This window comes from Augochlora pura, chromosome 2 (genome assembly GCF_028453695.1).
Source record: "Augochlora pura isolate Apur16 chromosome 2, APUR_v2.2.1, whole genome shotgun sequence".
Taxonomy (NCBI): Eukaryota; Metazoa; Arthropoda; class Insecta; order Hymenoptera; family Halictidae; genus Augochlora; species Augochlora pura.
The window spans coordinates 20,276,020-20,301,294 of NC_135773.1; the positions used below are offsets into that span (position 1 = coordinate 20,276,020).

Below are 25,275 nucleotides of genomic sequence, written 5' to 3' on the forward strand. Positions count from 1 at the left end.
ATTAACATCAAAGTAGCACGATGTTTAATCTAATTGTGTCTAGCACTATTCAATATAATTTTGTTTATAACATAGAAAATTTATGTTCTCGAATGGAGAAAATATTCAAATTTTTGATGCCAAAAAAAGGATTTTTTCTACATTCTTTAAAGTTCTTCTATTTAAAAGTATCAAACGTAATTAATATTTTAAGGTAATGAATTATCATATGTATTAAAGGAGGCAATAATTTTTAAATAATGTAATTATTATAATAATAAACCACAAGAATTTTAGACAAGCAGAAAGTGAGTATGGCTACAATATGGGATTTGATAGCCGCATGCAGGATCAGCACGCGGACAGAAACGAAAAAACAGTGAAGTATGAATGAAAATAAAAACTATAACTTGACTAACTCTAGTAGGAAATGGAGATTTCTATTATTTTATAAGCTTCTGAATGTCGGCAGGTCTTGCAACAAACGTTGCATTTTAAGGAGTACTCGAATAACGAAAGATTTACGGGAAATTTCGTTCGATGCTAAATAAATATTCTTTTAATACTTGAAATATCGAACTTTTGAATGCAACGTTAGTTAAGGCAATAATTGGTAGATAATGCTGTATAATTAGTAGATAATCCTCGACACATTAAGAGACCAAGAAAATGTAGTAGTACAATTCCTTAATGTGACTTGTACAAGTTATATCCATTAAACGTATATCATTAAAAAACAATCATGCATCATTACTAGATATACTAGAAATACGTTTTCTACAAACAAACTAAAGAACAAACGCAAAATGTAATAAATATTTATGTAATTCCTGATCTATTTCAACGAGTTAAATGCAATGGTAAATTAAATTGCATTAATAATTAATTTTCTGCTGAAGCGGTTGAGCTCGCTAAAAATTTCTAATACAAATACGTTTTATAAAGTACAAAATGACTTACCAGCCGGCGATGCCATTCGGTTGAATTTCTTGCAAGAATATGCCAAGCTCGCCTTTGTCCTTGCTGCGCAATCCAACGACGCTGAACCCTAGGCTCGTTCCCTCTGGTTTATACAACTGGAAGAGTAATTAATAAATCACATGATTGTCCTCCTCATCGCGTAACATTAAAAATAAAAATAATAAATTATATAATTACCTGAACTGTAAATATTTGACGACCTCTGGCTGCAGCTTCAATAACTTTTTTGAATTCTTTAACATATGTAGTTGTTGTAATTGGAGGCATGCCCATAACTTCAGAAACCAAGCTGGGACTTGTAACCTGTAACAAAGTAATAACATTGTATCTTCTATGATTGATGTTTGAGTGTTAGCTCTAGGAAAAATAACTCACTTGAGCACTTGTATCTTCGCTGCTACTATGAACCAATGGAGCAACAGGCACTCTCTGATCCTCGAGTTCGCTACTGTCTTGATATAAATCCTGGTACATGTTCTGCCCAAGCGGTTGCACCGGCGTGCTGGGAACAGAAAGTTCCAGCTGTCCACTGATATTGACATCAAAATCTCCTGGCAGAATAGAAGGATGTTGAGCCAGTTGAGTGTTCAATTCAATCAGCGAATCTTGTATTGTCACTATACTCCGAAACACTGGATCCTCCAGAAGTGAAATCAAGGACTTTATGTCCTGGGTAGTATGCATTTGTAGCTTAGGATCATCGCAATCTTCCACCCTTTCTTGCACATGCTCCAATAAATGAAGAGCTGTGGATATATCTGAAATTTTAAAGACAAAACGGGTCAAGCATCTAGATACATTAAAAAATGTGTAAAAAAGGTCATGGTGAAAGCTTGTGTTGAAGTCAATAATAAATAAGTTTGTCTAACGATTATTATTTCAAATGAAAGGCATTACTTTAATTACATAACTGACATATCCAGTAATGTACTAAAATGAAAATTTATTTTATTTACCTGTATTCAAAGGCATCTTGATGCTGTCAGTTCTTATTGACTGAATGGAGTATAAAAATTCCTGTACCTCTACCTGTGAAAATTTAACACGCATATTAATATAAAAAGAAAGTGGAACGTACGTTGAAAATTTTTAAGTATAATACACTTTTCCGATAAAATGCGCTAATCTCGTTGAAGTGGAGTATTAACTTAACCTCCAGAATAGACAAATGTCAGGCCAAAAGCGAGTAGTTAAAGTGCACGAAGTTTGAATTGAACGTAATAGCAACAATGCTATTTGGAAAGGATTCATGATTAAATAAATCGTCGTTAACTTTAGCTCAACCATGAATTTATCGTAAATCGATACGCCTGTTCAGAGAATTTTTTGTATTAATATAATGCTGAATTACCTCGGAAAAATCCTGTTAAGAAATTCAAATAGAAGAGAGCCCAGATGCGAATCGATATCTCTCACGGGATTTTACAGTTGCGCACAAATATTACAAGCGATTTCATTAAATATCGCAGAAAGCGTGTAATTGCATTTTGCCATCAGCTGACTGTACCAAACTATCGAGCACTTGACAGTTCTTGCCATAGAAAGCAGAACACAGATGGGTCGACGTCGCCTATGACGATACAATCGAACATGGCGGCATTAGGCGGGAAAATTCGAATGGTTACAACTGTGTATCCTTCGATTTAATATGTTTAATGCACGGTAGGATTTTAAACACTTTAATTTACTCAACATTTCCTTTTTTATTTTTAATATAATTAAAGACAATTTGAAGTTGTTTGAATAAATTATTTTAAGTTTATTTGAAAGATTCTTATTATTTAAATTCTTTCTGTATAATTATTACAGCATTAAAAAATGTAAGTAGAAACGGAAGTATAGAACATTTTATATCTTAAAAACTATGTTGTGAATTCGCAAGAAATTTTGATCAATACATAATTCATTACAAAATACATGTATATAGTATTCTGTATCTTTTTTATCTCATATTCTTAATATAAAAAGATGAAACTAACTATTAATTAGAATATAATTAATTATAATTGGAGTGCAAGTAATTTAAATAATCGTAATCAGAATGCAAGTAATCAAAATAACAGAAATTTTCCTAAAACTAAATACATCAATCATTTCATTATTATTGCAATTGTCGATTGACAATTTTTATTATTTCCTGTTAATATCATAATTTTCATATATTCATCGTAGTACTCTCCAACGATTTATTTATATAACATCCGACGGAATAAAACACTTGAAACGTAGACGCTATTAGCAGCACCCAAGAAGATCAATTAATCATCAAAAACCAAGGTCCAGCGACCGCTAATGGCAGCCAGGGTCGACGGTTTCCTTTGTGGACTCGTAAACAATTTAAATAAAAATAAAAATCACGCTAAAAATAGCCGGGCAGAGCGAAGAGTGGTCAGATCAGTCGGCAGCCACCTATCCCTGCTCGTTGTCCATCCTAGTTGACCTCGGGTAGGAATCTCTAATCCATGATTCCGCTACGAACGATCGTCCATCGACACAATCAACCCGACATGGCGATGGTCTGCGGCATCGATTCTCAAACGCCGAAGGACGTGCCCCCGGGGGGGTCGCCGACAATCGCCACATAATTTCACACCGTACGGCATTGTGAAAAACAGGCTGGTCATCTCCGAAACGAGGTCCGTGTGCCTTGACTCACGATTTCGATCGGGCGGCCGAAAGCGACGGGCGTTTTTAGGGGAAACGCGCGGGTGAACGAATCGTTACGGTAGGCGTCGGGACGTTGAGCTGGCCGACGCTTGAGAACCCGTGGTCCTGGCGTTTGCACGCACGTCGAACCGTTTTCCCGGATGGCCCCACGGAAACCGGACACAATGGAGCTGCTTCCGGCGTGCACAAGGCCAGAAATCGGACGTGGGGATCCCACCGCGCCTGTGTACCACCGCGCCGCGTTATCTCGCCACTGTGTTCTGCCCCCTACGGCTTGTCTATACGAATCATTCATCGAAACGGTTCTTCCATCACGTCCCCTCCCGGTCTAGGCTTGCTGGTGTTATCCATTATTTCCACGGTTCGCGCCGATTTTGACCGTCAGTTTGATTACAGGTGCCATTCGCGGTGGACGGACCGATCCCTCGATATATGTTAGGCCAGACTTTTCGCTGCCTTTCGGATAACAACAGAGCCGTGTACGCGATCAGAGGCTTCGGCTAAACCGTCCAGGAATCCCTTAACACCGGGAACCGGAAGTCGACCCGAAACTTGTCGCAACGTCTACGTAAGTAGCGTCACCATGTCTCGCTTGGTCCACCAATAAAATTTTATCAATTTTCGCTGCCGATCGACGAACTCGCAGTTCTTTTCCCGATTTTTATACGCAAGGCTTGTTTCATGAACGAAAGAGCACAATCACGTGAAATTATAAATATCCGCTAAATGATTGGGATCCTTAACTGTTTCTTCTTTTCGGTGATGTTTCATAGTTATGTAACGTTTCATTATCACATTCATTAGCACGTTCGCTGCCAACATCACGCGGAGATCACGAAATTTACAGGAAAATCATAGAATTCATTTTACGTTAATATGTAAGATATTAATGCATTGTAATCAAGAAATCTGTGATTTTCATTTGGCAAATTACTTGCATATGTCACGCAAGTTCTGTATGCAATGAAACATTTCATTAATGAAGATAGATATTGGGCGATGGCAAAGGATGTATTCACCATATCCGAGAGATGATTTTTCGCTAAAATGATTTTACTTTCATGCAGAAGAGATGTAATTACTCTTGCAACATGAATATGTCTGTGAATGTTTCATTTAATTAAACCCTCTATGATCTGATTTGTTTATACGGATTCAAACTTAAATCTACTGTATACCAATCTCTATACGTGAATCAGCAACGAGTTTTAATTTTCAATAATAGTGAATTTACCTTGACGTTATATCGAAAGATTAACTTGTCAAATCTCCGCGGTGATGAAAAAAAGAAACAACAGAACGTAACACGATTACCACGAAAAGTGAAGCTACGGAAGTTATCGATTATAACATATTTCTTATCGAGTACAATAATGCGGCAAGGATGTGTTATCCTTACATTGCTATCTTGTAGAGACACCAGTAGATTTTCTTGATAACGTCTCATAATAAATGCGCATAGTAAAACAACGCGTGCATCCTTATACACATGGTTAAAAGTACACATTGACGCGAACACTTGCAAATGGAACGCTTCCTGCAAATAATACCGCGGTCGAATCAAGATAAAATTGTCTAATTTCCGGGGAACGACGTTCGTTCGAAAATTTTCTGGTGCTCGGCCTGTTTCCGCGTGTCTCGACGGACTTTCGAATATTGTTCGGCTCGGTTCTCGAGAAACCATTCGGCCCGGTAATTATGATCTGTCATTGCGTGGGAGCGTTGTATTAGCGTTAATATCGTGCGGCGATCGAAGAATTCTGAGGTGATTCGTGGCACGCAACAATGTTATCCATGTATCATCTGGAATTCAAATGAAAACCAGCCGCGGTAATGGCTTTGTTTTGTACTACATAACGAGGTGGAGGTCTGCAAAAATATAACGGCACTTTCATAACATGCGATATTTTCGTATAAAAATCAATGCTATCGGAATACACTTACGTAAACGAGTAACAATTAGAAGAACGTTGAGGAAATTTCATTAATTTTATTCGATTGGAAAACGCCTTCTTGATTAACCCTTTGCAGTCGGAGCCATTTTAACTGGAAATCCAAAATATTTCTTTAGACTTACAGTGCTTCCGTTTTATATAACCTGGAGCATTTTATACGTTATAACATTGAATTTTATGACTTGTATAACAGATAATAGCTCTTAACAATTTTTTAAGTATTAGTAAATTTGGTAAAGATTATTTTAAAACGTGGCACGATGATTTTTAAAATCGCCTGAGAGCCGCCATTCGAACGCAAAGGGTTAACGCTTCATACCAAACGTTGATACTTTTGCAGATTTTATATTACTTATGTGGGCTTTATACATTTATTATAAAAATGGGGAAGATTGAAAGCGTTTAAATGTATGAATGAATTTAAGAGCATTGTTATATTCTTGAAATTATTAAAGTGAGCATGCTTCTTTAATTTCTTCCTGCTGTTAACTTAATTAAATTAGATAACTTCATTTTGAAAAATAATATAAAAATAATTGTCGTAAGAGTTTTCACGAAGAAGAAGAAGAAGCAGATTTTATTCCTGAAATCAGAGCCGTGAGAGATACGAAATTTTGTTGAACGTACGTCTGTAAAATTGCCCGGCATTGTATTAAGATTTAACCTCGTAATTGTTACCTCGAAATCGGCGCAACAATGAAAATTTAATAACGTCCAATTATTAGATCGTTCGTACGAAATATTGTATGTCGAGTGCGCACAAGCGTGTATACACGTAATTCCAATCCGTCGTCCGTAACATTAATCATTGAATAAGCATTCATTCTGGACAGACAAGAGCAATTACCAAGGCGATAAACCGTAACGTAATTAATAAGCGACATTTCTATATGATGTAACATTGAATGCCCGTTAATGACGGACCACGATTGCTGCGTTCGAGGATCTGCTCCAATTACGGCTCAATTTAATTACTTATCGCGTACTTATAAAACAAATATTCGATTCTGTATCGAGCGGAGAATTTATTTGAAAGCGCACGATATTATTAATTAAAAAAAATGATTGCACCAAAAAAGTAATATAATTATGGCAATTTCATTTTAACGATGAACCATAATATTGTAAGTTTCTCTCCACTCGAAATACTGTCGAATGAAATTAGTACAGAAATACTAAAATTAAATTAACAAGAAGAATGTTATATAGACAATATTTCTTTACGAGTTGTAATCGTGTTTGGAAAATCGAATGAACGTCGCTTCCGACGTTAATTATACGAATTTCGTCGAGTACCCTTCGAAAATACTGCGTTTCTCGTGACACAGTTTTCCAGCGATCCCGGCGGGATTTCTCTCGCTCCTTCACTTTTAAATATTACCGGCCCGGAGACAATATCGAAGATGCTCTACGCGACGCGTCGCCGCGGCGCGGGTCCCGAGTCCGCTTTATAAAAACGTAAAACTTCGTAAGTTCCGATGGGATCGGGAACATTCAAAGCGCAGAGAGACAGCGCAAGGTTTCCATGGAATTCCTGAGCGGCGCTCACCCTGAACACCACCACACGCTCGGCACCCCCGTGAACCTTTTCTGTGACGGCCGCGACGGTATCGCGCGGCCAACACCGATACGCGGTGCCAGAGGAACCAGGCGCGCACACGCCCGTAAACCCAACGAACCGTGTTTCCAACTTTCGAGCATTACATTATTAGTTGGCCATTACCTTTGCAGTTATCACCGCTAATACAGTTCGCTGAAACAAAATTATCCGATGAAATATTGATCACCCGAAACGACGAAGTCCCGCAAACTCCGCCGCCACGGTCAATTACGAAACTTGTAGAGCGGTCCAATTACGCGCGAATTAATCGAATTCCACCGTATTACTGTCCGCGCTTTTGTAATAACGATCCTCTTCCCCGAAACGAAAGAATCGGGCACGTAATATTGCATGCGCGAATTGATCGATCACCGCGTTCGATATTAATTATTCGGCTGCGAATTTAACCAGCGAAAATTAGAAAAACGTTGAAACGAAATTTCATTCGTTTCATTGGAATGGAATACACGGTCTTGATTAACGTTTCATACCAAACGTTAACGCTTTTTGCATGTTTTATATTACTTATGCGGGCTTTATACATTTGTTATAAAAGCGAAGAAGATTGAAAGCATTTCAGTGTAGAATGAATTTAAGCGCATTGTTACCTTATTGAATTTATTAAAGTGAGAATGCTTCTTTAATTTCTTCCCGCTGCTAACTCAATTGAATTAGATAACGCGATTTTATTTACTATTCTGTTCCTCGGTGTTTATTTAAGGACTCTTTTCGTAATCGTCATTAAGCAATGAGTTTTCTATATTTATTATGAAAATGAATAGGCGAAATTTGAAAGAGGAAGAAAATTAAGTGGCATCCAATGTGTTAGCGAAGTTAATTTAATTTTAATTCTTAAGTTATCCTTAGAGGATAACTGAAAGTAATCGGCGGTGACGCGTTTGTATAAAAGAACTTCATGATTTCAGATCATCCCGTTTGGAATGCCCACTTAAAGCAGCGAAACCGCATCAGAGAAAATGAAAAGACTACGAAATATATCGGATATACTTCAAACTATCACCGTCCTTGCTACCCTGAAGGTAGTCGTGAATGGTACGTTGATCTTTCTATGCATCAATTACAGTTTAAAGTCGACTTTTTATTAATTAAGAATTTATATCGACGGTACAATTGCTTGAAAAATAATAACAAAGATATTGTTCAATATGCCGCATAAAGGATCTAAACGATCGAAGTCCCTTCAGCAGGCGCGATCAGTTTAACGACCGCGGCTTCGATTCGAAACCGGAGGTCCACGCTCTGAAAGCCCTTTTTGTCACCTAGAACCGATTAGAGCCACACGTGCCACGGACACGCTAATTAATGACGAATCGCACAAAACGCATGATGTCATTTCGCGCTTGCGAAACTACGTTTCATGCCATTGCGTACGGTGCCTCCGCCGCGCGCAACATAAAAATCTCACCGCGATAAAATCGTGGCGGTCCGATGCTCGTCCCAAAGGAAATAACCTGATTTTTCAGTGCCGCGAAGAAGCGGGGAACACGGGGCGGAAATAATAAACCGGTCGCGCGCGGAAGTGGAAAACGAAAGGGAAGAAACGAAAATGCGTCCCGGCGCGTTAAACGCGTTCCGAGGGCGCCCGATAACGAGAGGAATTGTTTTCAGGGCAAACAACGTGTAATGGCGGTTCGGGTCGGGTCGTTTACGAGAGACTTCCGGACCAACAGCTTCAGGGCTTCGACGACGATGTGGTACGTTAATTGTGAATCGCCGTTACGTGTGTAAAATTGCAACGCCGCGAGAAACGCGGTGAATGATATCGCATCTTTTCCAGCAATTTCAGTTTCGCGAACGAAACCGAGAGCCTGTTACGTGAAAATATTCGACCGTATCCGACCGCCTGTTGTACGGCTCGCGGTGTTTCGATTCTTCCACTTGCTCGTAAATCTTTTAATTGTTCTCTTTTTATACGACGGTCCTCGTGAGTCACGGAAATCAATGTCGGCGTTAATTAAGCATTATCCGCAGCCAATCAAGCGTTTCCGCTCGCGTCTCGTAACGCCAAGGCCGGCGTTCCTTGTAAACGAAGTGTCGTAAAGAGAATTTTATACGAGTTTCTTGCGCGGGGAGAGCGATCGTAATTCTCTTTGTCGACGGTGCCGTTTAGGTGCGAGACTCGGCGCCGCCCTTCAGGGTCCTGGAGAAATGTCAGGAGCTCTGTTTACGGGACAGAACGGCGACGAACAACTTGGTGCGGGCCTGCACCAGCTTCGACTTTCAACCTGGAAGCAGAATCGCCTCCTTCAGCGGCGCCGCCGAGTACGAGGAGAGCACTTGCTATTTGACTAGGGAACAGGCGCAACCGGAAGGCATTGGTAACCTAATGCTGGTGCCGAACAGCGTCCATTTCACGGAAGTTTGTCTTGGCTGTGAGTTTATGGTGTTACTTGTCCCCGGCTATGTAGCTGCTACTTCACGTCGCGCCTGACTTTTTATTACCCTTTCTAAAATTTACCACTTTGAAATTGTTCGTTGATGATGACTTGGACGAATAAGAGAATAATTTATACTACGATACGTGACGTTTCAGAACAATTATTTAAAGGGTTATTAACCCTTTGCTCTGTTAAAGGCATTCAGATTAGCGATGAAGATTTTATATATAATCTATTAAATACAGGGCGTCTCAAATTGTGTTACTTCCAAAAAATAAGGGGTTCCTTATTTTCCTTAAATAATAATAATTTCATAAACGATTTAAATAAAATCGACAAAGAAATTGAAACCTAAATAAAATCAATTCTGCACACATTTTTTTTTTCTTCAAAATCTCATAGACAATTGAACGACGTTCTCTTTTTCTGTCTCTTTTCTCTTCATCTTATTAGATGAACTATTATTGATTAACTATACTAAATTTTTTAAATATAAGATGAAAATAAAAAAATAAAAATCACTTTCTATTTTAATTAACTAACTACATATAATGATTAACTATTATTATAGTGCCGAGATAATCCGAGATAAAAATTACGTTTCGTCTTTAATGGGATAGTATATTACAACAATTTTAACGATAATTTCTGTCTTTAAAGCTGACAGGATAGAAAGAGAGTGTCCTAACAGGCGCTACGTGTACGAAAGACACCCGAGAAAGAAATTGAAGCTGCCGCTGACTGACATCAAGGAAGTTAGCGCTGCGAATAGAACCGACTGCGAGGACAGGTAATATACCATTCGCCAGAACACTGGACTTTTAACCCGTTACACTATAACAACGTGCCAAACTCATGATACAGATTTCATCCAGGATCTAATAAATATTAACCCTTAGCAGTCGGAGCAATTTTAAGTGGAAATTCAAGATATTTATTTAGACTTGTAGTGTTGCCATTTTATACAACTTGAAGCATTTTGTATATTATGGAAATGCATTTTGTAACTCTTGCAACATTTAACAGCTTTTAACAATTTTCTAAATATAAATAAATATGATAAAAATGATTTCGATACGTAGCATGATCAACTTTAGCGGCGCCTTAGAGTCGCCACTCGACCGCAATGGGTTAATATTATTAATTTCCACTATATCGAAATAAAAATAAATGTTTCTGTTATCAAAGTCTGGAAACTAAAGTACATAAAGACACTAAGAGAAACCAAAATTGTCTGGCCCTATTAAAGAAAATATTTAGGATAAATAAATACCAATCAACGCGGCGTTGAAGGAGTCTTAGTGCAACGGGGTTAATGGAATGATGTTCCCATTGTTTTCCCATTTCGTTCAAGATGTCTGAACGAGTTCAGCTTCATCTGTCGATCCGCCACCTACGACACAGCGCTGAGAAGCTGCGCTCTCAGTCGTTTCACAAGGCGAACCCATCCGGAGCTGTTGGAAGACGATCCAAACTCTGACTATTTAGAGAACACGTGTCTGAATGGTAAGTTCGATCGAATCCACGGCGTTCGAAGCGGAGGGAATATAATCGAGTCTTTTATACACACCCCCCAGCGGAGCGTCGCTGCGACGGCTTAGCCGTTTTCGTGAAAGAGGAGAATAAGCGTCTTCGAGGGCCGTTCGAAGTCGACATCTACACGAACCTGACGCTGGACGAGTGTCAAGCACTCTGCCTGAGAGCCGAGAAGTATTTCTGCCGGAGCGTCGAGTTCGACGAACAGACGAGACAATGCGTCATCTCCGAGGAGGACTCGGTCTCCCAAAAGGACGACATCGGGATCAGCAGCAGTCCGAGCCATCATTTCTACGACTTGGTTTGTTTGGACAATCGTAAGTGTATTTTCCGAAGGAGTTTTCAATGTTCCGTTGCACGTGCGCACTTGTGAAGATCGCAATCATCTGTTACTCGTCTTATGCTTTGTATCGTTGCTCATCGTTCAGACACCCGACTTGTTGGAGTCGATGCAAGAATGCAATAGATAATTGTGTGATATGTTTTAACAATTCGCCGACGCGGCTCGTGTGGTTCTAACAAAATTATTCTAACACCAGTGCAACTTTTGTTGTTCATAGTTTAATACCGTTCATATAACACTTGTGCTAACATTGAATAAATATAGTTCAGAGTTATTAGAAAGATAATTTTTTAAGCGATGTCTTAAATTCAATTGAAATGGATTTATAGAAGTCTAAGCCATTTAATTCGTAGACTTTAAATAAATGTTTAAGTGAAGACGATACAGTGTGGTATGCGATGTGATTCTAGCTGGCATAAATGATTTTTTCCATTATATTTCCTTATATTCGTACCTATTTATTATCGTATTATTTATTTAATTTCATGATACACGCATTAATGAACTTGACGCACAACGTTAATTGATTTTTACAGTTTTTGAAAATATAAATATATTTTCTTGTAAAAGCTATCTTCAAAAACTGACAAATTGTGCGTATAAACATATTTAATGCATATTGTGATCATAATTCTATTGAGTCTCTGATTTGTATTTCTCACAACTTTCAATATTACGTATGATTATATAATAACTATATTATCACAGTTACTATAGCATTCGTTATTATAGATTTGGAATTTATATAATATATGCAGATATACGAGGTAGATAAGAAATCATGGAACAACCAATCAGGGGATGATTCTCCAAGGAGAAATAAATCGAGAGAAGTAACATCTTTCTTATTTAGGAATGCGTTTTCAAACAAAAATAAAGTTAAAGATCCGTCACGATTATACGGCTCGTAGTATGACGAGAAGTAGAATTAGTATATCATAGTCAGACGTGCCACTTAATTTCTATTCCATACTAATATTTCTTCAACCTACCTTTTCTCCAAAATGGAGCCTTGCACGAAAAATTGTTATCCTTTTATTCGACTTACTTTTGCATGTAGAATCATCCCACAATTTTCCATCCACCCTGTATAAATTATACAAATTATACAATTATACAATTTTATAATTGTATATAATTGTATATATAATTTATTATAATTACAAAATTATACAATTATACAATTTTATAATTGTATATAATTGTATGTATAATTTATTATAATTACAAAATTATACAATTATAATACAGAAATCATTTCGCTCAGCTAGAATCTCATTTTAAACCCCAATGTACAATAAATCCGCGAGTATTAAAATTGTACGAGGTCCCGCCACAAATGTTTTAAAAGTCGATATGGTATAAATAAATAAAAAGTCGTGAAGATAAAAAAAAGCGGACGTGTCGATCCTTCAATTAGAGAGGGAAAAGATCAATCGACGCTTCGCAAGGCTTCATCAATACCCACTTATGAAGCGTAGATCCATCCATAGCACGCGGCTCCGAGTATCCGGACAGCAGCTCGACGTCGCATCTGTTCTCCGACGGACGCCGCCCGGACACCGCCTTCCAAAGATACCGAAACTCTCGTCTGAGCGGGGAGTTTCACTCGGAAATCACCGGCCGCAGCTTGAGCGAATGCTTGGACGAGTGCCTGCGACAGACCAGTTTCCAATGTCGGAGCGCGGTCTACTCGGAGCACTATCACACCTGTCGCCTGAGCCGATTCAATCAACGCGACGCCCACAGGATCATCTACGACGCCGATTACGATTACTATGAGAATCTTATGCGTGAGTTTCCAGGTCTACAATTTTCAGAGGGACGGATAACTTGTTTGGAGAACTCACTTTTTGCTAAGTTAATTTTATTAGAAATCATCGTCGTGTTTAGTTGATCAATAGTTTAATAGATCGTAGTACTTTGCGTAATATTTTTCCAACGATGTTTAGTTTATTTTGCGAAATAATTTTGCAAGAGTGTTCATTTTACCTTGTGAAATAATTTTTCAACAATCCAGTGTCTGGGTCAAAATTGAAGCCTCTAGAACCAAACTTATGGCACCAAAATTATAGATATTATTTCGTAGCTATTTACAAAATTATTTATCCATTTTAATAATACCTGTAAATTGTACTTGACATGTAGAAACGTAGTATCACCTGCATATATGTTTTTAACGAATTAAACACACAAAAACTAATATACAAAAATATCACCCGCATTGGTTTGGTTCTAAACGGCTTAACTGTAATAATAAAATTCATTAAAAGAACGTCACCTCTAAGGATTTAGTATAACATTAGATTGGTATTCTACGGGTAGATCAATACCTGGATGGAGATCGAGACAATCCAGCATACAGGCCGGATCCCCTGGGCCAGGATACAAACTTTGGTCGGCCATCTTTGGGAAGACCTGGTTAGACACGATTTCAATATTGACTTTATTTTCCTGCAACGTAGTCTATTTATTAAAGTTTCGCCTATAAAAAAGTCTTCGGGTAAAAATAATTATCATCTTTGCCTAAACAAAGTGAGATTCGCTATTTCTCTAAGTGACGTATGAAGATCGACGAGCAAATTGAATTGAACTATTTCTGAAACCTGTACGAATTAACACGACCTGTATCGTTTAAAAGGAACTTCCTTCTCGCGCAGGCTATCCAGACGACTACGACAAAGGATACAGCAGCAGCGTGAAGCCAGACCGCTACCCGGATCGTCATCCGGATCGTTACCCAGATCGTTACCCTGACCGCTATCCAGACCGGTACCCAGATCGTTACCCTGACAGATACCCGGACCGTTATCCTGATAAATACCCCGACCGCTATCCCGACAAGTATCCTGACCGCTATCCGGACAAATATCCGGATCGTTATCCCGACAGGTATCCTGAGAAGTACCCGGATCGTTTTCCAAGCGACAGATACCCGGACCGATATCCTATAACCAGTCAATACCCAATGGGAGCTCCAACAGACTCGTACCCCGAGCCCATAGATCGATACCCCATCAACGATCGCTATCCCAGCGGCGATCGTTATCCCGGTGGCGATCGTTACCACACGGTGGATCGCTATCCCAGTGATCGTTACCCCATTAGTCCGATGAGCGATCGATACCCGTCCCCGGACAGATACCCGGTCTCTGATCGATTCCCGATCCGAGGCAGCGATCGTCGTCCCGTCTCCGCTGATCGATATCCCGTCCCCGATCCAGCCGTAGACAGATACCCGACGAGCAATCGATATCCGACAGGTGGCGGCAGCCGATATCCCATATCTCCGAGCCGTTATCCCACCGAAACCGATCGCTATCCTAACACGATCGATCGTTATCCGGTTCCGGAGGATCCTCTGGATCGGTATCCCACGGCTTTAGGCGGCGCAAGGCCTCACGCTGATCGATATCCTATTAGCGAGAGATACCCAGATAAGGACCTTTATCCGAGCCGGTAAGCTAAGAGGGAAGGTATTGTTACCTCATTGTGACCGGATTATGCCGAGCTTAGCGTTCGGATCCGAAGGAGGGCCGGGGATCGCAAAATAATCTCGTTCGCTGCCGTTAATTGTTTTGTGGGGAAGTGAAATGGAATGTTAAGAATTGAGACGGGTTGATTCCGTGAGCTCGCTGCGAAATTCGGTCGGCGATGCTCGAAGCTTGGACGAAGTATTAATACTTTGCGCTCGATGCCATATCGACTGCAAATCTAAAATCATTATTCTGGCTTCTAGTGTCTCCATTTTATGTAACAAAATTCATTTTATATAACAAAATTCATTTTATATAACAAAATTCATTTTATACAACAAAATTCATTTTATATAACAAAATTCATTTTATACAACCAAATTCATTTTATATAACAAAATTCAGTTTATGCATATATACTGGAGTGACCCATATAACAGTTACACTTTTAACAATTCTTAAATCTAAGCTTTGGCGATATTTATTGAAAATAATTTTCGAACTTGTTACAAGAATTTTAATGGCGTCGCAGAGTCGTCACTCGAGTGCAAAGGATTAATACTTTGCATGCGAGAGACTGTGAGGTGATTGGTTCGACTTGAACAACTTGAGAAAATTCATAAAATTAGAGTATTTTATTTAAACAGATCAGAATTGAAGAATTAAGTTGCACGATATTAATCGCTTTGTTGAGTTTCTTATAGTTCGCAGATTTTAATCGAATTAAAATGAAAAATAAATTTATGTATATTTAGTTACTCTTTTTCTTTTAAGTTTCTTCAAACGAGTTACATTCGTAAATTATTAATTAGGTGAACATGATCATTCATTTCTCCTTTGAACGTTCAATTCTGTCAAATTCTGCACAAGAGCTCAGACAATTTAAAAAAAAAAGAACGAGATTGTTACCTTATTTTTACTGACAGTATTTTCTTTAAAAACACGTGGATAACAACACGAGAATTGTCTTCTTTGCTACCACAATGGTAGAAATGTTTTATTTGTTACCAAAAGGGTAGAAATGTTTTCTTTGCTACCACAATAGTAGAAATGTCTTCTTCGCTACCACAATAGTAAAAATGTCATCTTCGTTACCACAATAATAGAAATGTCTTCTTTGCTACAACATAACCTCACATAACTGACATAAGATCAGAAATGTCTTCTTTTCTACCACAAGGTTCCCTCAGCCGTCTCATCCAGCTGGTTACCCGGCCAGCTACCCGATCGACGACGCGTACCCGCAGCCTCACCCGGACCGGACCCATTACGGCGCCGCAGGGCCCAGTCGTCCATTGGGTTACGGCGGCTACAACAACGACGGCAGCATAATCGGGGGCGGTTACGTCGGCGAGGGCGGTGTGTACAACACGAGACCGTTCGGCACCAACGGCGGGCCCATCATCGGACGTCCGCCATTGGTCTCCCGATGCGACGAGCAGGACAACTTCCGTCAGGTCGGGCCCCACACCAGGGTCCGTAAACCGTTCGTCAGACGTTACACGACGGCCTCCTCTTTGGCCCAGTGCGAGAGGGAGTGCGCGGACGCCAGGGACTTCGTCTGCAGGTCGTTCAACTACCGGCCCTACGCGGCGCCCTACGGCGCCGAAAGGGACAACTGCGAGCTGAGCGACCGCGACTCGAGGGACATGGACATGGGGAATCCGGTGTACTACGACACCGGGTCCGATTACGACTTCTACGAGAGGAACAACGGCAGGCAGGGCGTCGACGCGGAGTGTCTCGACGGTAAGCGTCGTGACCGGTCTAGGACGCCAGCCTCGTGGGTCTTACGGAGAGGTTCGCGCCGCGATGGAATGCTCGACGCGTGGAAATGATTTTTTTTCATACAGATCCCAATTATTGTACAGACATTGTCGAATACTAGCCTTGGTGAAATAAACCGTCTGTTTTTTCCACGTTACACACGATTTCCTTTCTACCGGTTGTTGTCGCAACGTCCTCGGGTCACTCTTGCCGTGGAAGCGTGGAAAATCGCACGTGATCGGTTCTTTGAATTTGGTCCGAACTAGATCGCGGACCTTTATGCAACACAAGCATTTCATGCATCGAATTATTTTAATATATAATGAGGTAGCGAGAGCCGGTTACTGTGGAATTACCAATTGCTTTGCTTTGCTTTCGAGCATAATTAATTTTATATATTATATTCCTTACTAACAAATAAACAAAATCAAAGTTAGTAAAATCAAAGTTCGAAATATAAAATGCCGGAAAACAAACGAAAGACGCAGTAATTGTTTAACCCACAAGAACCGGCTTCACGAATCGGAAACAGTGCATTCGTATTCCATGATTATCGACACGGTTTAAATCCCATCTACTCGTGACTAAATGCATAAAATCCGCGATCTACTCGTCAGCGTTGAATCAGTTTCAAACCTTCATTACGACGATATCGCTCGAAAAAACTTAAAAAGTTCGAAATCAAGATAATCCCGATAGCGCGACGTTTTAATACGAGGAGTTCCCTCCGTCTCCATAAATTCGAAAATAGGAAGAAATGTTCGTAACTCTGATTTTCAGTGATCCATTACTTCGAAACGTGAAAGTAGCGTTAGCGCTTCTCTCCGGCTCTGCTTTCGTTCTCGCGTGGCGACGTAATCCCTTAGCCCGGGACCCTTGTGCGCCCGTTAACGACACGATCGAAATTGGAATCGCCGTGGTTTCTAGCAGGAAAAAAAAAGAAAGCGAAGTAAAGTTCACGGTGATAGGAACAGTTGTAATGGTGAATGTTTTTCTATCTGATCGTTTTAGTGAGTCAAGTCTGTAGCGAGGACGGGATGGAATTTACGTTGCGGACGCCGGAAGGATTCATCGGTCGGATTTACACTTACGGATATTATGACCGGTGCTTCTTCCGTGGGAACGGCGGCACCGTGAACGTGTTACGAATCAGCGGTCCCCAGGGCTATCCTGAATGCGGCACTCAAAGAGTAAGGAATCTCATTATCTTAATATAGTGCGGCACGTATTACGTCGGGGCACGCGAAATTACGGTTCCGCGTGCAGCGGCGCCGATGAAAGGATCTTTCGCCTCCCGACTGCGCCGTTTGATTAACATCATTCTACGCGCGGTACGAATGAATGGAAATTTTGCTGACGACAGGATCCGTTGAATGCGGAAGATGGGATAAAATATGATGGCTTTATTCGGCCGGCGCGCTGTTACAGTGTCTGCTTCTGCGAAGTAAGCATTGCGTAACAGGGCTGCGCTTTTCAGTCCCTATAAACCGAGATAGACGTAACGTTAATTACTAGATCTCTGTGTTCGAAGTTTCACGAGGTTTCGCGAAGTCTCCGCGTCGGTTGCAACAAATGGAAAAGTTGTCACGCTTCAGCAATTTTAGGAATACTGTAACAGTATTCTGAGACCCTTTGCTGCGAATCGTTATATATTTCGCTAATCCAATGTGTCACATTATAGTAAGTTATCGAACGATAATCCCAATGTATATCGTCTACAAAATATATTCAACGTCCCCGCAAATAATTTACGAGAATCCCGAAAAGAACGACGCCGACGCGCCACGGTTTCGGTGAAAACAAGATTTTTACAATTTTCCACGAATCGTCCGCGTCCCGTTGTTATTTTGTCCCATTCATCGACCGGTAAAGGACCAAAGCAAATTTCACGTGCACCGGCGCTACGCGCTGCCGGGGAAAAAGGCAATTCATTCGTTGGAATGCGAGAGAAAAAAAAAACAAATATTATGACACACCGGACGCCGCAAATTTTTGTAAAAAAAAAATCCTTGGGAATTGGAGTCACGTCGGCTCTTGAATTGTTACAGTACGGGGACACAATGACGAACATCGTGGTGGTACAATTTTCCGACTACGTGCAGACCGGAAGGGACAAACGGTTCAACCTCACCTGCCTGTTTCGAGGCCCTGGCGAAGCTGTCGTCACATCCGGCTACATCGGCGCCGGGTATGCCAGGTCATATCGATTGAGAAACCGTGCCTTGCACCTGGTGCACCAACCGTGTATGCAATTAACCACGGGAATGCGGCCCGTGTTGCATTCGTTTGCTTACGTACCCTGGTGCAAGTTCGCTCGATTGTTTTCGTATCGTGTACTACGCTTTATCGTAACAGAGTCGCTTTTGATAGCCGCGCCGAGCTATCGGAAGCTGCCGGTTTCATTTCTTTGTGTGGAAACAGGATTTCTTGGGAGTTCTGTAATTTATATTGAACGCTTTGCGGTTCACGATGGTTTCACCCTTTCTGCTTACATGGCATAATACTATTATTTACATGATACAGTACTACTGTTTTTACATATATTTTACAGAATATTGTTTTTACAAATTTTGTAAATAAATAGCGAAAATAGCCAAATAAATAGCGAAAGCCAAATAAGTAGCGAAGAGCGTGAAAGTCGACGTCGCGTCTGTCTCGACACAGAACCGCAAAGGGTTGAAGAATTCGAATTAATTCTCGCTAGTCGAGCGAGAAGGTAGATGCAATTGGTTTCAGTTTCGCTAATCGTGATCCAATTTGTATGGTTTAGAGCAGGGTCTCCGATTCCCATCGAATATCTTCCAGCAGAGAATACACTGAGTTCTCGCGTGAGATTGCTGATACTTTATCAAGGCCGACCTACGACCACCATCGCGGTTGGCGATCCGCTCACCTTCCGACTTGAGGCTCAAGATGGGTACACGAAACCGCTTTCTTTTGTTCTCATAATTATCAACTGAAAATATTATCAGTACTAAACTAATATAATAATAACTTATCAATATTAAACTAATATAATAATAACTTATCAATATTAAACTAATATAATAATAACTTATAAGTTATTATTATAACTTCTAATATACTATTAACTCTTAATATACTATACTTATAAGTTATCATTATATATTATCAGTCAAATATAATTTTATAAGCGCAAACTCATAGAAGTCGACTGAAAGCAGAAATTTTCTTAGGTTTTGATTGTCTTTTAATTTACGACTCATTGATCGCCAAAAATGCATAGCGATCTGAAATTTGTCAATCATGATCCACAATTAATTGTAACGAATTTTTTATTTGTAATAATAACACGCAACGTCTTTGTTGGTGTAGATACAACTATGTCACCGACATCTTTGCTACCAACGTGATCGCCAGGGATCCTTATTCGGGAAGAAGCGTCCAACTGATTGACAGATACGGGTAAATATTCTACGACACAGATATCTTTCGCGAAGACAGAAAACTGAAATTATTTTTTAACACTAGAACAACAAGCCGCAAAAAAACGCATATTTTATGGTAACAATAATTGCAAGATTGTAATTAACCAAATTTTACACTATTTCTATTTGTGATACGATTTCGATGATTTTAGTTTCTATTTATGATAATAATAATGAGAAGAATTGTTAACTATAAATACTTTAGAGAATTTTAAGAGTTCACCTGCATTATTTACAATTTATTAGGATACAACAAAAACTTACATTTAATAGAATTCACTCAATTTTTATTTTGCTTTTCGCGGTCTAATTCGTCAAAAATTCAATGAAAAGTTCGTCAAGAAATTTATCGCAGTAGAATTTCTATAATTTTAATAACTGCAAACAAGAGGATCACAAATCATTTTGTTAGCTTCATTGTTAAACAAGAAAGTAATCGTGTCTCGTGGCTCGGCTTGCATTCTTTCGTCTTGGATCGCTCGAAGTGTTGATTAACCTACTAACAACCGGAAATGCGAGGATAATGGAGTTTCGTGATCCACGCTGCGGGGTGTACTACGAGTAAACGTTTATCGAGGGAATTGGCCGAACCCTTCGGAAGAGGGCAAAACAGTGGTTCCCACAAAAATACACATTTTCGTTCTTAGCTCTGATATGTCGGCCTACAAACCATTAATGAAAATCACTTCGGAAGATAGGCGTCAATGTACGCTTTCAATGAATGCATAAACTTAATTGGCCTAATAAGATTGTTATGTTAACACGGCACAATGTGAGAATTCTCCAAAGGTAAGTTCTTGACATCCTTAAAATGTCATGGACTCTTGTTAAGATCGAAGAAGCTGCGAGACTTATATAATTGATGTTCTCTTTATTGTAAAATACATTTTACATAGTCCACGTTTCACAAAAATTATATTGCCTCCAGAAATGATCGATTCAGTGATTAAATAGGAGAATCATTTCAACTGAACTGAACCTCGGTCTGTGTGCAATTTTTAACATTTTGTCGACTGGTAGACTATTAATAAAAAAAAAACAATTTCCCCTAATCGGTAGCCTGTGAATCGGTTATCATAGTAACCAATAATTATTATTTTATTTGATGTCTGTTATTGAGATCACTGTGTTAGATTGTACTACCGCAAAACTTTGCTATTATTATATAATTTTTTAAATATTAAATATCTTTCGCGAGTAATGAAATAAATCAAATGAAAATAGAAACGAAAATTTAACATTGGGCTAAATTTTTAGATCCAATAACCAGTTGGTAAAGTGTTAAGTTAAAAAGTGCAAGATGTAAATGCAGACACGGACCTATCAATAATTCCATGGGAAAAATATGTTACATTTATTTATAATATAAAAGCTGCGAAACACAAACATGGTTCAATATTGCGATAAAGGAGTTAACTGTATAAATAATGATAGCAATAACAGTAAAGATGAATAACGTTAGCGATAACAGTAACGATAAATAACGATAATAATACTAAAATAAAACTACGATAAAATACTAAGACTAATAACAGTAATAATGGCTGACTTACGCAATGAGAGAAGCACCATAAATTTATCAATAAAACAGCAGATTTGTTTCCGCGTCCTACATTCGCTGTTCACATTCTGTGCAGATGTCCTGTCGACAATTACGTGTTCCCCGGATTGGACCGTCTTCGCGACGGGGACAGCCTCGAGGCTCGTTTCAACGCGTTCAAGATCCCCGAATCTAATTTCTTGGTGTTCGAGGCGACGGTAAGGACCTGTCGAGACGGTTGCCAGCCTGCCTACTGTTCCGGCGGTACCGGAAGAAGCGAGCCATCGTTCGGCAGGAAGAGAAGGGAAGCGCCGTTGAACGACACGATAGCCGAAGAAAACGAAATCAGCACGATTATCGAGGACGCTGTAAACGACACTGCCGTCACCTCGAATTCCACCACTGCTGACGTCCGTGACGCCGGCGAAGAGGATGACGAGGAGGAACGCGTCAGAGGAATGATCGAGGTGCAGCCATAATTTGTGTTCATTCGATTCGAATGTTTGGGCATTGGCTCTTATCATTGGGAAGACTAATTAACTTATCGTTGGGAAGAATAATTAACTTATCGTTGGGAAGAATAATTAACTTATCGTTAGAAAAAATAATTAACTTATCAAGGGAAGAATAATTAACTTATCGTGGGGAAGACCAATTAACTTATCATTTGCTTTTAATAATATTTCAGGACGTATCAACTTGAGAGAGAGGGGCAAAGGACACGTTTGATAATTGCTATAATTATGAGTTTCTTGTGTCCATGTATACAGAATTTACTTTTTACGCTATGGCAACTTATTAGACTGGTTTTAGAGCTGCCGAACGTAATATACTAAATATATTATTCTAAATACAGGGTGGACCAGAAGTTGTAATACCACCGAGCAAGTGATTTAAAGCGATTTGACGAAACGAAATGTTTCCATCACTGTCAATGCTTCGAATCACTATCTTAAAAGAATATACAAAAAAATGCACAAACTTTAAAGTTGATTTTCTTGAAATCGAAATCCCGGGTAAAAGAACTTAATACCGAATTTTTTAATAATCCCTGCTCGGTTGTATTATGACTCCCCCGTCCCACCCTCTATAGGCTCTCATGTCTCCCACATTTTATTAGAATGCATAAAATGAAAAGATATTGGAAAAATAATTGACATCGTTAAACTTAACTTCTCAACTTAAATCTGGTTAAATAAAATAAATTCGTTTCATACAATTTTTAACGTTATTGCCTAGCGATCGTGTTAAAGTGGCGCTAAAAGTTAATTTTACTGTTATCTATAATCGGCAATTACTATTAATGTGAACGTACATTAACCACTTGCAGTATAATAAAGAGTCAGACTCGTGATAGAAATTCCACTCAATATTCTACTAAATATGATTATTATTAATCTCTTCTACATCGAAATAAAAATGAATTCTTCTGTCATCAAAGTTCAGAAAGAAAAGTACATAAAGGCGATAAAAGAAATAAAAATTGTCTATCCCCATTATGGAAAATATTAAGAATAAATAAATGATAATCAACGCAATGAGAAATGAATCATAGTGCATGGGGTTAACTATGAATTTTCTTATTCAGATAGGAATCTAATAACGCAAGCCAACAATAATATGTTCAATATCAACTTTCAGAAAGAGCAGGAATTTCGGTATCTTGAGAATTGACGTAATATCTGTCGCAGGTGCTCGATTCAAGAATGGATATAGACGAGGAAACTATGGTGGGAAGGCAGACCGCGGTCATGGAGAGCGTTTGTATAACACCGAACGAGTATTACGGGCTGGTGACAGCGGTGGCAGTGCTCGTGGTGCTTCTAGCTTCCGTGGTGTGCTTGTCCATGTTGATTTATAGGTATGTTCGTTTAATGGCTCGACGGAATCGTCTCTGTTTACAAAGCTGAACCGGCCGACACGGACTGTTTTAGAAAATACGCTTACGCGGTGATCACGAAGAACCGCAGAGTTGATAAAGCATGCAACCGTAGCAGTCATTCGGATGACGCCTACACCAGTCGAGCGAACAACTTCTCCTTCTTGCGCAGCGGACTTCAGAAACCGTTTCAAGCGTCGTACGTAACCATCACTTCGTTAATAAGTTTATGGAACACGTCGAAATGACTATATTTATTTCTTTAATTTATAAATTGCTTCAATTGCAACGGTATATTTATGATCGACAACTCTTGGCAAACGTTACGACAAAAATCGCTAAAAACTGGAAGAAATATATTATTGTTTTCATGAAGTAGTATAATATAATTGTGTTCGATGCACTGTTAACTTCGCGTTAATACACTTATTTTAAATTGCCATGTTCGAGAGGTAAAATGATACCTGATGACCTACAAAAAAATACCTGGCGAAAATACAAGCTGATATTTAGGTATACGTTTCACGACGAAACCTCAACTTTTAACAACAAAGTTAGATAGATCACTCTGTATAATTCTACATTTGAAACAATCTGTCACATTTACAACGAGTCTATAAAGTCTTTTTAATCTAACAGTTTGCCTCTCAAAAATATGTTCGATCACCAACGTGTCTTTAGAAATTGAAAAATGTATTTTAGGTCGATCTCCAGATCGATGAGCAACGTGATCGGTCAACGAATAGTGAGCGGCTCGTCGACAGCATTGGAGGGCGCTGTCGGATTGTCATCGAACCGAAGGACCGGCTTTGATCCCAGTGAACCGATTTACACCGATCCATCGCTTTTCGAGGTTGCCCGTTGCTCATCCCCCAAACCAGCACTAAACGACAATTTCCATCTGATGTAGAGGACCTATGACAAATCGATACGTTCGAGCGTAATCAAATAACAATTCTACAAAAAAATCAAAAATCATTCTTAAACATTAGACATAAAATAAATTGACGACCAATGTATTGTTGCACATCTACGGTACACGAGGTTTGATCTCAACGATATCACTCTTTGCAATCATCCGCGTAACAAAATCGTCCAGCTCGGTTTTAACTCTCAACCTTCATCAATTGCATTTTTAAATAACTCATTACGATTATTGTATCTCTCTCGCCCCTTTTTTTCGTCTCCTGTTCTTTAAATACGATGATTAACAGTGCTAGTCGAATTCAATGATTCACCAACAGCAGCTACTGCCATGTCAATAAATTGACAATCCTTCGTTTCAATACTTGCGTCAACCATGCATTGAAATCACCGTAATCTTATAAAAATTTCATCGCTATTCACGATTCCCGTAATTACAATCATGTACACGCACGAGCACTACGATCATATGTATTTGTTCATTTACTCTGAAACAACGCAAGAATCGTTTAAAGAGAAATATTTGTTACTATCTACGAGAAACGTCTTCCATGTTACACGGTACGTATTTCTTCAATCAAAAATGGATTAACGGATCGATGAATTTTGTCTTTACCTTTATTATACAAAAATCATCAAGTAGTTAATGTTACGAACTTGTATTTATTAAGATTATGTTACAATTGTAGCTAGAAAAAAATATAAATAGATACTACAGAATAGAAGCGGTTTTCCTTTTATTTCGAATCGGAATTTATTTAATTAATTTATTTAATTAAA

The 25,275-nt window shown here is 39.2% G+C and overlaps 2 protein-coding genes across 8 annotated transcripts in view; one reads left to right on the forward strand and one right to left on the reverse strand.

Moving 5' to 3' along the window:
• Positions 1 to 2,467, reverse strand: part of LOC144478441 (multiple PDZ domain protein) — a 186,037-nt gene extending 183,570 nt beyond the window's left edge. For 3 of the 4 annotated variants that reach the window (XM_078196316.1, XM_078196315.1, XM_078196313.1), the window contains exons 1-5: positions 2,312 to 2,467; positions 1,917 to 1,989; positions 1,336 to 1,718; positions 1,138 to 1,263; positions 940 to 1,055 (exon numbers count right to left, since the gene is read on the reverse strand). In XM_078196316.1, the coding sequence (XP_078052442.1) occupies positions 940 to 1,055; positions 1,138 to 1,263; positions 1,336 to 1,718; positions 1,917 to 1,932 (641 nt within the window). In that variant the 5' untranslated portion in view covers positions 1,933 to 1,989; positions 2,312 to 2,467. Of the gene's footprint in view, positions 1 to 939; positions 1,056 to 1,137; positions 1,264 to 1,335; positions 1,719 to 1,916; positions 1,990 to 2,062; positions 2,081 to 2,311 lie in introns of those variants that run through there. The other variant, XM_078196314.1, reaches the window with a different exon arrangement.
• Positions 2,468 to 3,992: 1,525 nt separating this feature from the next.
• On the forward strand, positions 3,993 to 25,182 carry Nompa (no mechanoreceptor potential A). Of its 4 annotated transcripts, none has more exons than XM_078196009.1 (19): positions 3,993 to 4,195; positions 8,109 to 8,235; positions 8,812 to 8,897; positions 9,314 to 9,575; positions 10,242 to 10,371; positions 10,936 to 11,087; positions 11,159 to 11,434; positions 12,942 to 13,253; positions 13,786 to 13,881; positions 14,121 to 14,919; positions 16,117 to 16,685; positions 17,715 to 17,893; positions 18,752 to 18,900; positions 19,474 to 19,620; positions 20,040 to 20,129; positions 21,790 to 22,159; positions 23,384 to 23,553; positions 23,627 to 23,770; positions 24,274 to 25,182. In XM_078196009.1, the coding sequence occupies exons 2-19, from the start codon at positions 8,160 to 8,162 to the stop codon at positions 24,479 to 24,481; spliced, it is 4,215 nt and encodes a 1,404-aa protein (XP_078052135.1). In that variant the 5' UTR covers positions 3,993 to 4,195; positions 8,109 to 8,159; the 3' UTR covers positions 24,482 to 25,182. The 4 variants fall into 4 exon arrangements, with proteins under 4 accessions (XP_078052135.1, XP_078052136.1, XP_078052137.1 ...); XM_078196010.1 differs by having other exon boundaries at positions 18,752 to 18,891; XM_078196011.1 differs by having other exon boundaries at positions 12,954 to 13,253.
• Positions 25,183 to 25,275: the final 93 nt, after the last annotated feature.

Bases quoted from the DNA above. Each gene is read 5' to 3' on its own strand.
- Nompa (XM_078196009.1), top strand. From the start codon at position 8,160: ATGAAAAGACTACGAAATATATCGGATATACTTCAAACTATCACCGTC. The intron at 11,435-12,941 runs GTAAGTGTATTT...TATGAAGCGTAG, and splicing joins CTTGGTTTGTTTGGACAATC to ATCCATCCATAGCACGCGGC. The intron at 18,901-19,473 runs GTCATATCGATT...TGTATGGTTTAG, and splicing joins ATCGGCGCCGGGTATGCCAG to AGCAGGGTCTCCGATTCCCA.